The sequence below is a fragment of the Micromys minutus genome (genome assembly GCF_963924665.1).
Source record: "Micromys minutus genome assembly, chromosome: 25".
Lineage (NCBI taxonomy): Eukaryota > Metazoa > Chordata > Mammalia > Rodentia > Muridae > Micromys > Micromys minutus.
In genome coordinates, this window is record NC_137960.1 from 39,095,141 (window position 1) to 39,108,032 (window position 12,892).

A 12,892-nucleotide genomic window follows, 5' to 3' on the forward strand; every position below is an offset into this window, starting at 1 on the left:
TGTATGTATACATACATACATACATACATACATACATACACATATACATATACATATACATATACATATACACGTTAGTACTGGTAGAGAGTATAAATGGTATTTGGTAGTTATTCTAAATTTACTAATTTTCTCTCTAATTACCAAATCTAGTGCTCTTAAAGCTCCTTGTAAGTAACAACATGGATGGGATCCTGGAGGCTGTGCGTGTCTTCGGAAATCTCTCCCAGGACCATGATGTCTGCAATTTCCTCGTGCAGAGAAATGGTGGGTTAATGACAGCTAAGATCCTAAGCGTGTGATTCTCGCCACCAGTCAGCTGGCAGCTTAGGTGATTAAAGCGTGATGTTTGTTTCTGTTTAGAGATGGACCATACTTTACGTTTGTCCCGTATGAGGGCCAGCACAGGACGCCGGGGCAGACACGGCTGTGTGCCCGCTCCTAAGAGCAGCCTCTTGAGTGATAAGTTGTGTTTGCATGTGTGAGTGCATGCGTGTGTACACGTACATGCCCATGTGTGTGTTGCATGTGTATATGGGGGTGCATGTGTGGGAGTGCATTCGGGTGTGTGTGTGTGTGTGTGTGTGTGTGTGTGTGTGTGTGTGTATGTAATGCAATCTGCACTTATTATTTCTACTCCAGGGGATAGTTGGATGACAGTTGTCATTCACAAGCTAGAATACATGACACATATGTTACACCTTGCTTTGTAACTACCAAGTGCCCAACAACCCGAAGGATGGCTGTGGTGAATGTCATGCCCTGTGCTTTGTAAATGTGTTTGCTCACGCAACAAAATGTTCCACAGCAATTAAAACAAATTGTGATAAGCACGAGTCAGACACTGATCGACGTGGATCAATCTGAAACACAGGACATGAAATGAAAAAGGCCGGCCATAGTAAGAAATAGAAAAAAATTTAAATTTAACCCCACCCCGACCCCGGCACTCAGGAAGCAGAGGCAGATGGATCTCTGTGGATTCATGAGCATCGTGGTCTACATAGTGAGTTCAGGCCAGCCAGGCCTCTGTAAGTCAGCAGACAAACGAAAACCAATGCAAACAAACAACCTCCAACACTCAGAAGAACTGCCTGAAGTATTACGTATGTATATACATTTCCGTAGTAATGGTAGAGAATATAAATGGTGTTTGGAAATTATTGACTCCGTATTTAAGATAGGATTTACCATAGAGGGGAAGAGATGTCAAAGATATGTTGGATTTGCTATTTATTGATTGGCTGATTGATTTGATTTGCTCAGACTGATGAGTGAGACTTGTATATGTTGATGAAATAGAACATGGCATGAACGCAATGTTCTGGATCTTCCACAGGCGGGTGGCACGTATCCAAATGTCTATGGGAACCATCCATTGTCTGTGTAGCTATTTCATGTGGGAATAATACTTTAAAAAGCTGTCTGGGGGCTGCAGACGCTTTGCTTAGTTGAGGCAGGAAGATCAAAAACTCCAAGGTCACCACAAGCTGCACAGCAGGTTCAAAGCCAGTTTGGGTGTCTCAGTCCGGGTTACTGCTGGTGTGATGAAAGGGCTTATTTGGTTTACATACCCTGATCACAGTCTATTGAGGGAAGCCAATGTAGGAGCCGATGCAGAGGCCATGGAGGAGTGCTGCTTACTGGCTTGCTTCTCCTGGCTTGCTCAGCCTGCTTTTTTATAGCACCTGGACCCAGGACCGGCTCAAGAGTGACTCCACCCCCAATGAGCAGGGTCCTCCTGTATCACCTTAAGAAGATGCCCGTAGACTTGTGTACAGCTAGGCGTTTCTCAGATGATGTTCCCTCCCCTCAGGTACTATGGTTTGTGTTGAGTTGATGTAAAACTCCACACCTAGAATACCTGAGACCCACTTCACAAACGAAACTCACCAGCCCTGCGAAACAACAAAAATGCCTATCCGTGTTGATGGTAGAAAATCTAGATAAAGCAAATACAGCTACAGTATTAGCGAGGGGCAACCCTGTATCCCCACACACTGAGAGAGCTGGCCATGCCTCCTCTGGGGTCTTCAGCATGTATGTGCACGGGATGCGGCCCCTGTCAAGCTCCCTGTCCAACCAGACAACTGATCTTTGTGAGCAACGGGGAAGTCACCACTCAGGTGCTTCATAAATGGGATATGGTGGTGACCCCCGAATTGGGGAAGCCCCTCACTCTAGTACCGGGAGAACGCAAACCCAAGAACTCAACAGAGAGCCTATCTTGCTGCAATCAGGCATGAGGTTTATTGGGGCGGGGCAGAGACCAGAGCTCTGGGGACGACACGTATCTCACGCAGGAGATAGAGGAGTCGACCCTGAACTCAATTAGGGGACATATTTATAGGGAAAATTACATAAGCTGTTAGCAACAAGCACATAACAATTTCATTGGCTCATTCAAATTGGCACACTCTGTCTGCTTTTGGATAGGATTCAACTCCAGATCACCCTGTTTTGGGGCACACTGACCTTCATACTAGTTTTTCTCAGGACTGCAGAGTCAGACCTTATCGAGACCAGGTGGTCTGTGGTTTTTGTTCTCAGCCTTGAGACATACTTGTCCTCAAGGCAGGGTTAGTGGGGCTAACTTGAAACTTTAACTCTTTCAATCCTTTCACTGAACCCCTACTCCAAGATGAGAAAACAGGACTCGGTCTGCTGTTCCATCCCCTAGGAGTAAGGGGAAAATGGTTGCTCCGCCCCCTAGCATACTGACCCTGCACTAGCAGCCCTGAGCTGGCCAGGCCGGTTTCTAGCCATCTAAGTATCTCTTGTGTTTTGGAGTTATCAGGAAAGATCTCATCATGACTGGACTCTGTTGTCCCAGGTCTGTGCCTTAGAGCTAGCTACAACTGGAAGTTCAAAAGGGCCTTTGAGAACAACCAGAAGTAGGAAGAAATATTACCCATGTTCCCTCCTTCCCACCAGTGGGGGACTCATCTCCCTGGAGACGGAGCTGCTGTTGGGTCAGTGGTAGCAGAAATAGGGCTAGGAGCTGTGGGAGGCAGGAATTAGCTCTAAATGTGGTGGGCGTTATTGTGTCTACAATGGGAATCAGATAAAACTTATGAGGAGGAATGGGTTAGTCACACTAACCACAGTCCAGCGTGGCAAGCCACATCTTCCCACTCTCTCCCCCACACCCCATCCCTCAGCCCCAGCTGGGGCGCAGGCCTCCTGGTCTGTGGGTGCTCACTGGTCTATGTTTGTTCCCCCCCCAGTACACAAGCTCATGATTGCGTTGCTGGAAGTCAAGCACCAGGATATTTGCTTCTCTGCCTGTGGGGTCCTCCTGAATCTCACGGTGGATAAGGATAAGCGGGCCTTGCTGAAAGAAGGTGGTGGCGTTAAAAAGTAAGCTTCAAGGCGTGGACCCTGATGGGGACATGTTTTTCCTGAAAGGTTAGGGCCCACCGATCATCCCACTAGAGGAGTGGGGGGTTTAGAATCTACGTAACTCAGAGGTACATGAGTGAAAACGTTGTAGTCAGTTAACTTTGTAGACATGAACTTAAGTGATGATCCTATGGAATTCAGATGGCCAGCGTTATGACAACCTAAAACTTGAAGGCAAATGCCAACCCACTAACACTCAAGTTTGGCACTTCTTACTCAGGCTAGTGGACTGCTTGAGAGAGTTCGGCCCTGGTGACTGGCAGCTGGCCTGCCTGGTGTGCAAGACCCTGTGGAACTTCAGTGAAAACATCACCAACGCATCCGAGTGTTTTGGAGACGATGTCACCAACACACTCCTCATCCTCTTGTCGACGTTTTTAGGTAAGCCCCTGTGATTAAACGACGGTTTTTAGGTGAGCCCCTGTGATTAAAAAGCCTGTAGACTTCGTCGTCATTAAGAAGAGATAGTTAAAAGCTGTTTTGAATGAAGTCATGGTTTCAAATGAATCTGTACGTTAATTAGTGGCATAGATTATCATGTGGAGAAGGGGCTGTGAATCAATTCGGCACCACAGTCGGGTCCTCAAAAGCACGTAAACTGAAGATCATTTTCTTTAACCTTTTCCATATTTTTAGAATTTTTTTTCCAACCTAGTGTAGGTCTAAAGACAATAACGTAGGCCATTTGCTAAGTGAATGATTTGAGGAGTTCTGTTCCCCCGTGGAGGTGGGGGTCTGTGGTTATCCGGATCTGTGGACCAGCAGAGCTATGTGGAAAGGCTGAGAGTAACTCAGAAGCCACGGGCTTGAGTCCTTCCGCCTCGCATTTGCGCTGTCATTTAAATACTGCATCTCTCACACTGTGTGCCTTTCTGTCTGTGGAATGAGAGTGCGCCCAACTCTGCTCTGTCTCAGGAAGGCTTAGACAGTTGTCACAACAGAAGCACTATAAAAGACCTCCAAAGTCTTCCAGTGAGACAGCGCCAACATTTCCATTCTTGCTTTATCCTTTGTAAATTTTAAAAACCTTGGGCTTAGCCTCTTGACTTACTACTCACTGTTCTGTTGCTGGGAAGAGATACCATGACCGTGATAGCTCCTATGAAAGCAAGAGTTTCTTACTCACTGTTCTGCTGCTGGGAAGAGATACCATGACTGTGACAGCTCCTATGAAAGCAAGAGTTTCTTATACTTGCGGACACTTAACCCATTAGCATGGCAGGGAGCTGGGCAGCACCCAGACAGACATGAGAGTTCTACATTTCTAGGTAGTAGGAGGAGGAAGAGAGAGAGATTGTTCCTGGCTTAGGCTTTCAAAACCCCAAAGCCCTCCCCCAGGGACACACTTCCTCCTACAAGGCCACACCTTCCAGTCCCTGCCAAGTAGTACCACTAATGGCCAAGCGTTCAAATCTGTGAGCCTATGGGGGCCATTCTTGTTAAAACCACAGTGCCTCTTCAAGTTTCTATTCTTAATCCCAAGTTCAGTTCATTGATGCCTCCCATTCAGAGTGCCTAGGAGTGAATGTTCACTTACACCAAGTCTGATAGTGTGTCTGGTACCAGACAAGTCTGTCAGGATGGCTAGCATGCTTTATAAATGCTAAGGGGTGTTGCAGAATAGCACTGGACAGGAACAGAGGTTCGGAAGTTACTTTAAAGAATCAGATCTGCTTGGCCATTATGGAGTTTGTTGTAAAGGTATACGCACTCCCGTGTGTACGGGCTTTAGAGTTCCGAGTAAGACGAAGAATGAGTCCGGCTGCAGACAGTTGAAGTCCTCGGTGGCCTTGTGAACATGAAGCTGAGTTTTTGTGTGCTTCCCTGAAAGACTGTCCTTGGCTGTCTAAGCTAGGGACAATCAGCTGTGAGTAATGGGCATGTCAGAAGCCACCAGCCTATAAGGACCAGCCAGAAAAGGTGTGGCAGGGCACAATCTCCAGGAGGCATTTGGTTGTAGTTGGCCTATCACCTACGCTCCATTCCCAAGTTTCCCATGGGGCTGTCCCAGCCTTCGGCCTCCACGCGTGTCATGTTCCCCCTTGTAGGTTCTCACAGCCTTTGAAGCCTGTGGCCATGGTCAAATCACAGAACTCCTGGGCTGGTCACGAAGCATAGACTATGTGGTCGCTCTGTTACGGTTTTCTGAACTTTCATGGGTCTTTTCATCAGAGGATCAACATCTGCCCTTGGTTTTCCTCTGTTTGGTTCTGTGCCCCGTTCACATGTCTCCAGCAAATCCCCATCAGAGCCACAGTTGTGTGGACAGCTAGATCAGCTCAGCTTGGTCAGGAAACCAGCTCACAGGACAGAGCAGAACGGGCATCGTTTGATGATCTTCTTTCTCAAGGGTGTGAGTGCACGTGCACAAGTGTGCATTCAGGGCAGAGGCTGAGGGTGAGAACCATCTTCAGCTGATCTTCTTGAATTATTCACCAAGACCAGTCTCTCAGTAAACCCAGAGCACGCTGATGTGGCTGCTCTCGGGAACCAGCTTGCTCCAAGGAGCCTGTGTCTAAGCCTCTCAGGACTGGGATACAGGTGGCTGACACAGCCAGTGTTTGGGGGTCTGAGGGCCTGAATTCTTGTCTTCACACTTGTGAAGCTAGTGTTCTAACCACTGAGCAATCTCCCCTCCTTGTCAATCTTGAGGCCTGGGCCTTGTGGGCTGTGTAGTCTGTGCTGTGGCTCGGCCCCTCTCGCTACTGTGGCTCTCAGAACTTGCCTTCAGCCAAGAGCCATGGCTGTGCTGAGTCAGACAGTGCCAGTGAAGTGGGCACTTGGGGGCAGGGCACTTGACTTTCAGTTCTTTCAAAGGGGGCTAAAGATTAGACTGGCTGTGATAAAAGCAGATCAAGGGTGAATCACAAAATCCTGTTGTGTGGGTGTTGGTTTTGAAAATATATGTGATTAAAGTATAGTTCTGACTGTTAGCTTGCTGAAATGAAACTCAGAGAGTGACAATCTTTGACATAATCATATAATCTAAAATTTCCCAGTGTGTATGCGTGCACACACACACAGACACAGAGGATATAATATATGTATATATATGTACAATTCAATATTCAATAATCAATATCAATATATTCAATATATTACATATAATATATATACAAATATATATTCAATGTATCTATGTGTGTGTCTGTGTGAGTGTATGCCACAAGTGCATATACACAGAAGCCAGAGGAGGATGTGGCTCCTCTGGAGCTGGGGTTAGAGGTGTTTGTGAGCTGCTGGGAACTGAACTCGGGCCCTCTGCAAGAGTAGTGTGCATTTTCTTTTTAAATCACTGAGCCATCTCTCTAGCTCCCAAAGTCATTTCTAACATATTCATTATTGAAGTGTTTATCTTGGGACCCGCCATAAGTTCCTTTCACAAAGTGGCCAAACAGACAAAAGTGTCAAGTTTACTTTTGTGAATTTATTGTTGTGATGTTGTGTATAGGTCGGGTTTTGTTGTGGTGGTGGTAGTCATGGTTATTGTTTGTGTGTCTGTGTCTGTGTGTGTGCCTGTCTGTATGTGTGTGTCTGTGTGTGTGTCTGCGTGTGTGTGTCTGTGCATGTGTGTGTATGTGTGTGCATGTGTGTGTGTCAGTGTATGTGTGTGCATGTGTGTGTCTCTGTGTGTGTGTGTCTGTGTATGTGTGTGCATGTGTGTGCATGTGTGTGTGTCTGTGTATGTGTGTGCATGTGTGTGCATGTGTGTGTCTGTCTGTCTGTCTGTGTATGTGTGTGTCTGTGTGTGTGTCTGTGCATGTGTGTGTGTGTCGGTGTATGTGTGTGCATGTGTGTGTCTCTGTGTGTGTGTCTGTGTATGTGTGTGCATGTGAGTTTGTGTGTATGTGTGTGCATGTGTGTGTGTGTATGTATGTACACACTTGAGCACACCATGGCACACAGATGGAGGTCAGAAGACAATGCTGGGGGTTAGTTGGTTTTTATTCTTCCATCATGTGGAGTTTTTGGATCAAACTCCGGTCATCAGGCTTAGCCACAGGCACCTGGACCTGCTGAGCCCTCTTGCTGGCCCTGAGCTCAGTTGTATGCTTATCCTGAGGTTCTTCCATCCTCAGCATCAGGCTTTGTGACAAGAGGACAGTGGGACCTGGCTTTCGAGACTAGGACAGCGTCCGACACTCCATGCACTCCAAGTTCAAACTTTAATACCTAGTGTAAGGCGGCACTCTTTAACGTGCTTAATGTCTGCATTTTTCTTATCTGTAGCTATTGGATTTTTCTTATCCCATCTATCCCGACTTAGTGTCAGTATGATCTGACAACCGATGAACTAATTTCTACATAAGCTGGGCCGCAAGGGCTCCAGAGTGTTAACGTTAGATTGAAACAGAGGGTGTGCCAACCCACCAAGTCCATTCACAGCCCTAACAGGGGAGAGAATTAGAAAGATTCCCAGGACTTGGAACCAAACACCTTGGGAAATAAGAACAGAAGACAGACTTTGCCGACAAATGTTTAGTGCTCAGAAGAACCAGAATAGGGAGAGGGTCTAGCAGTTTGGAGTCAGTCTGTCTAGCAGGCTCTTCTTGCCCAAGAAGAAGCCAAACAGGAAGGCCTTTGGAGGCCTAGAACATGGGCAGTGCCCTTCCCGCACGGGCGAGGCCTAGGTTTATCTCACTGGTGGAGAGGGAAGGGTTGTTTACACGATCTCCAGGGAGGCCTGGCTGGAGTGCTTGGGTCTGCATGGAACCTGTTTCTGAGCTGCATGACTCTGTGCTTGATCCCGAGGGGCGGTGGCAGCCCAGATGGGGATCCTACACCCCCTTATCTAATGCTGGTGACACTAACGCCCTTAGTGCTGAGTATACAGGGAACAGATAAGCAATGTCTGCTGCTGACACTGTAAACAAGGCATGGGGCACTGTCCAACCGGCTTTAATTGGCCCTGTCACATCTGCACGTTACGTAAATGGCAGGATTTGTGGTCATCTTGAGACTCGACAGTTACCGCGTAGGTTGTCCGGCTTTGGCCACGACTAGGAATGGCAGAGCCGGTGTACTTCCCGGAAGTCTGTGAGGCCCAATAGGAGCAAGCGAAGAGGCAGTGGCTAGTAAGGACTGAGGTTGGGGAGCCCTAAAAGGGCATTCCCAGACTTGGTGCATTCTTGCATTAAGAAGCAAATGTAAGTTTTATGTTGCATTTTATTTCCACAGCGTTTTTCTGCATTGTCCATGTTCTCTTTTGAGGACTCAGATTTCCCATGTCCCCAATTTTTTATGAGAAGTGTAGGGTTAGGGAGTGACTTTTGTGTCAAATTGGCCATTTGCCCAAAAGAGTCTCCAAGTCCTTTCCTGCCTCTCAGTCATTAAGCGATTAGCCTCCCTGTCGCTCCTATGAGGAGGCTGTCTATTCTTCGTTTATTTTGAGAAATTGTGATTGATGTTTGGGTGCAAACTAATAGACAAATGAAACTTAAGAGATTATTGAAAGAAAGGTTCACTTCAATCCAAAGAGCTTTTTTTCTAAAAACAAAACAAACCATTGCCCTTTTAAATTAAGACACTAAAAACACTGATTTTGCCGGGGCGCACTGGTGCACGCTAGCAATCTCCAGCACTAAGCACCTCAGAGGCTGCATTTGGAGGGACTGGAACTCCAGACCAGTTGTCGCACTCCTCAGCACTCACAGGGACTCACAGTGGCTCTAGTTTCTGTTGTAGGAAAGCCCGTGCCCTTTGACCTCCACACATACCAGACATGGACTTGGTGCACAGGCTGACAATCAGGGCAAACACCCAGAAACACTCACAATGTCAATAATAATATAACAATAACTGATGGGCCAAGCCTGATGGCACATGTGTTTAATACTAGCACAGAGGCAGAGGCAGGCAGATCTCTGAGTTCGAGGCCAGCCTGGTCTACAGAGTGAGTTCCAGGACAGCCAGGGCTACACAGAGAAACGCTGTCTCAAAAAACACCCCCACAAAAGAACAACAATAAAAGAACTAATGTAAAACACACACACACACACACACACACACACACACACACACACACACATTCTTACCAAGGCAGGGGAATCACATGAGCCTAGGAGGTATAGATCAGCATAAGCCCTAGGCCACATAAGCCCTGTCTCAAAAACAAACACACCAAACAAACACCTATCAATCGATCATAATTCACATCTGTGCTGTCACATCATGGTGATATTAAAAAGGTAACCCCGAGTGAGAGTTCCATCGTGGGAAATGATAGTGCAGACACGTGCCAAGTAATTGTAATTTTGATTTCTTTTTTCTTTTCTTTCTTTCTTTTTCTTTTTTCTTTTTTTTTTTTTTTTTTCTGATACAGATGAAGAGCTAGCCCTGGATGGCAGTTTTGACCAAGACTTAAGAAGTTATCACAGGCTCCACTGGGAAACGGAATTTAAACCTGTGGCACTGCAGCTTCTAAAGCGCATCCAGGGTCACCACACGTTCCTGGAGCCCCTGCCTGTCCCTTCGTTCTAAGCTGACACAGGCTGAAGGCAGACCCGGGAAGTGAGTCCTCCCTCACTCTCGGGAAACGGTAAAAGCGTGAAAGGTTTTCAGTATTCACACACGTTGAGCGTCTTTGAAGTACTGATTTTAGCGAATAGCCTAAGTATGTTGAAAGAAATATGCATTTCTTTTTCTAGGTCTTACAGAAAATGGATATATATATACACAGACACACACACATAGATACACACATACATATATTCTGCTATGAGAGGTATGAGATGGAAATATATGCATTTTTAAGACTTCTCTTTCTATTTGCCTTGAAATCACTTAGAAGAGATCCTTAAAAATTCCAGTTTCACAGCTTTGGACTGAGCTCCATCAGGCCACTAGCTAAGGGACAGCACAATGGAGACATAGCCTTTGTCCCCGGGAAGAGTGGCCCCAAGGGAGGCACAACACCAACCTCAACTGCACCTCTCACTACAGCTAGAAGTAAGGTGCTGACCTCGTCCTGAGAGGAGGGATAAGCAGAAAGTAGAGGAAACTAGTTGGAGTCTTGGCAGGGTAGTTCAGTGGTGGGTCACATGACCACCAGGCTCAAGGCCCTCCCTGGGTTTGATCCCCAGCAAGGGAGTAGGAGGAAATACTGCTTCAGGTCACCTATCCTTTTAGATTTTAGGGTTTTCTTTTCTTCTTTTCTTTGTTTGTTTGGATGTATGTTTATGCCCCCTGTGCGTGCAATACCCGTGGAGGCCGGAAGAGGGCGTAAGATCCCCCTGCTGTCATAGATGGCTGTGAGCCTCCATGTCGGGGGTGGGAATTGAACTCAGGTCTGCTGCAAGAGCAGCCAGTGTTCTTAACCACTGAACCATCTCTCCAGCCTCTAGTAAACATATGCTGTGTGTGTGTGTGTATGTGTGTGTGTGTATTCCCTTGAATCCAGATGTGGGTGTCAGTCCCTGGAACTAGAGTTACAGATGGTTTTGAGCTGCTGGATTCGGGTGCTAGGAGCCAAACTCAGGTCTTCTGGAAGAGCAGCAAGTACTCCTAACCACTGAGCCATACTGCAGCCCCAGGTACCTCTTGAACAAAATGAAACAAAGGAAAAAAGTATCTTTCTTCTCATTTGAAATGGTGACTTAGTTAGATGCATTCCCCCTCATTAGACTGTATCCAAGAGAAATGACGATTAGAAAGTAGGAGTGTAGCCAGAAGGCAGATGTTTGACTCCTATCTCTGCTGCTGGGGGGCGGGGGCACTTGAGACAATTAACTAAATTTCTTGAGTCATACTATAAAGAGAGAAATATTACCTCTCTTTATTTTAGTGTGTGCATTAGTCAGGGTTCTTAGAAGAATAGTGTGCATGCGTGTGTGTGCATGCGTGTGTGCATGTGTGTGAGAGTGAGAATGAGAGAGAGAGAGAAAGAGAGAGAGAGAGAGAGAAAGAGAGAGACAGACAGACAGACAGACAGAGAGAGAGAAAGAGAGAGAGAGAGTGAGTGAGAGAGAGAGAGAGAGAGAGAGAGAGAGAGAGAGAGAGAGAGATCTATTAGGTTGGCTTACTGTCTGGGAAGTCCAACAATGGCTGTGAGAAGCCAATGTCTCATCAGTCCAGGAGGCTGAATGCCTCGGCAGCCTCAGTCTGGTGACGCAGACCAGGATTCCTGGGGAGCATTCGGTCTTCAGTCCATGCTTGACCCCCAAGTCAATGAGAGAGCAGCAATGAAACCATAGTGGATGCACTTGCCAGCCAGTGCAAAAGTGGGAAGGCAAAAACTAGACCCCTTGTCGCTGGGTTGCCTCAGGGGGAGCTGCTGATGCTGAGGGGAAGGTTGTCTTCCCCCATAAGCTTCCCAGGAAACACCCTGGCAGGCGGATGTGTCTCTTAGTTGGGCCCAGAGCTAATGAGGTTGACCACCAACACTTAACACACAATGTAGTGTAGAGCACAGCCGTAGTCAGCAGGTTTGGGCACACACTGTAATTATTGTGATGGGAGTCCATTCACTCGCTTGTCTCAGGAGGATACATTTGCCTTTAAATAAATTATTTTGAAAGACCAAGCCGTTGTGATTTATTATACTAGCCAGATGAAGGTTTGCTGTTCTTCCTGGAGAAAGCTTTAGGAATGGTTCATTTTTGACCCCAAATGTGACCTCGGGAATGAAGGCAGGCACGCCAGGCTGAATGGATTGCTGAAACCTCTTAGAATGCCCTACATTTCCAGAAGCAGGTATATTTTGCTAATGGCGAGTTCTAATCCATTCATACACTCGGGATCATTCAGCCTAGCAGATGAAGTTCATGTCACCTCAGAGCCCAATTTCTTCAAGTACTGAGAACATAAATCTGTGTGACCCATGGAAAGCTACACATTATTTTGGTTAAAAAATTTAAATTTTCTCCCACTCAAAACGTATTCCTCCCACAATACATGTATGACTACTAGTTCACGGCGGGGCCCCATCTCCTCCTTACATGAAACACGGCCCCTTGAGACGCAGGTAGGCTGAGCCCTGAGCCCTTTGTGTCTGCCTATCTGCAGGTGTCTTGGGGGTGGGGCAATGACTAAAAATGACAAAAACTAGACCCCTTGTCGCTGGGTTGCCTCAGGGGGAGCTGCTGATGCTGAGGGGAAGGTTGTCTTCCATTATATTTATATTTTTAAATTTTAAGTGTGTGGGTGTTTTGCCTGCAGGTGTATCTCTGTACCACCAGCATGCTGGTACCTGTGTAGGTCAGAAGAGGGCACCACATGCCCTTAGAACCGGAGTTACAGATGGTTGTGAGTCACCACTGGCTTCTGGGAATCAAAACCAGGTCCTCTAGGAGAGTGCTCTTAACTTAAAGAAATAGAATGCCGTGGCTCCAGCCCCCTCTTTTTTTCCTCTTTGAAGATTCCACACGTATATACGCAGTGTGTAAACGTAGCATGGTGAACACATTACCTCCAATGCCCCTTCCCCTCAGCCTTGTCTCCATAGACAGTCTTATTAGTTCTTTCAAGTTGTGCACACACAAACCCTTTCACC

General features: G+C 46.7%; 1 protein-coding gene across 1 annotated transcript in view; it reads left to right on the top strand.

Moving 5' to 3' along the window:
• The window catches only part of ARMC2 (armadillo repeat containing 2), a gene marked incomplete at its 3' end in the record, with an annotated part of 93,481 nt that extends 83,599 nt beyond the window's left edge, over positions 1-9,882 (top strand). Inside the window, exons 14-17 of the mRNA XM_080937630.1 lie at positions 154-267; positions 3,228-3,360; positions 3,623-3,783; positions 9,725-9,882. Coding sequence (XP_080793756.1) covers positions 154-267; positions 3,228-3,360; positions 3,623-3,783; positions 9,725-9,882 — 566 coding nt within the window. The remainder of the gene's footprint in view (positions 1-153; positions 268-3,227; positions 3,361-3,622; positions 3,784-9,724) is intronic.
• Positions 9,883-12,892: the final 3,010 nt, after the last annotated feature.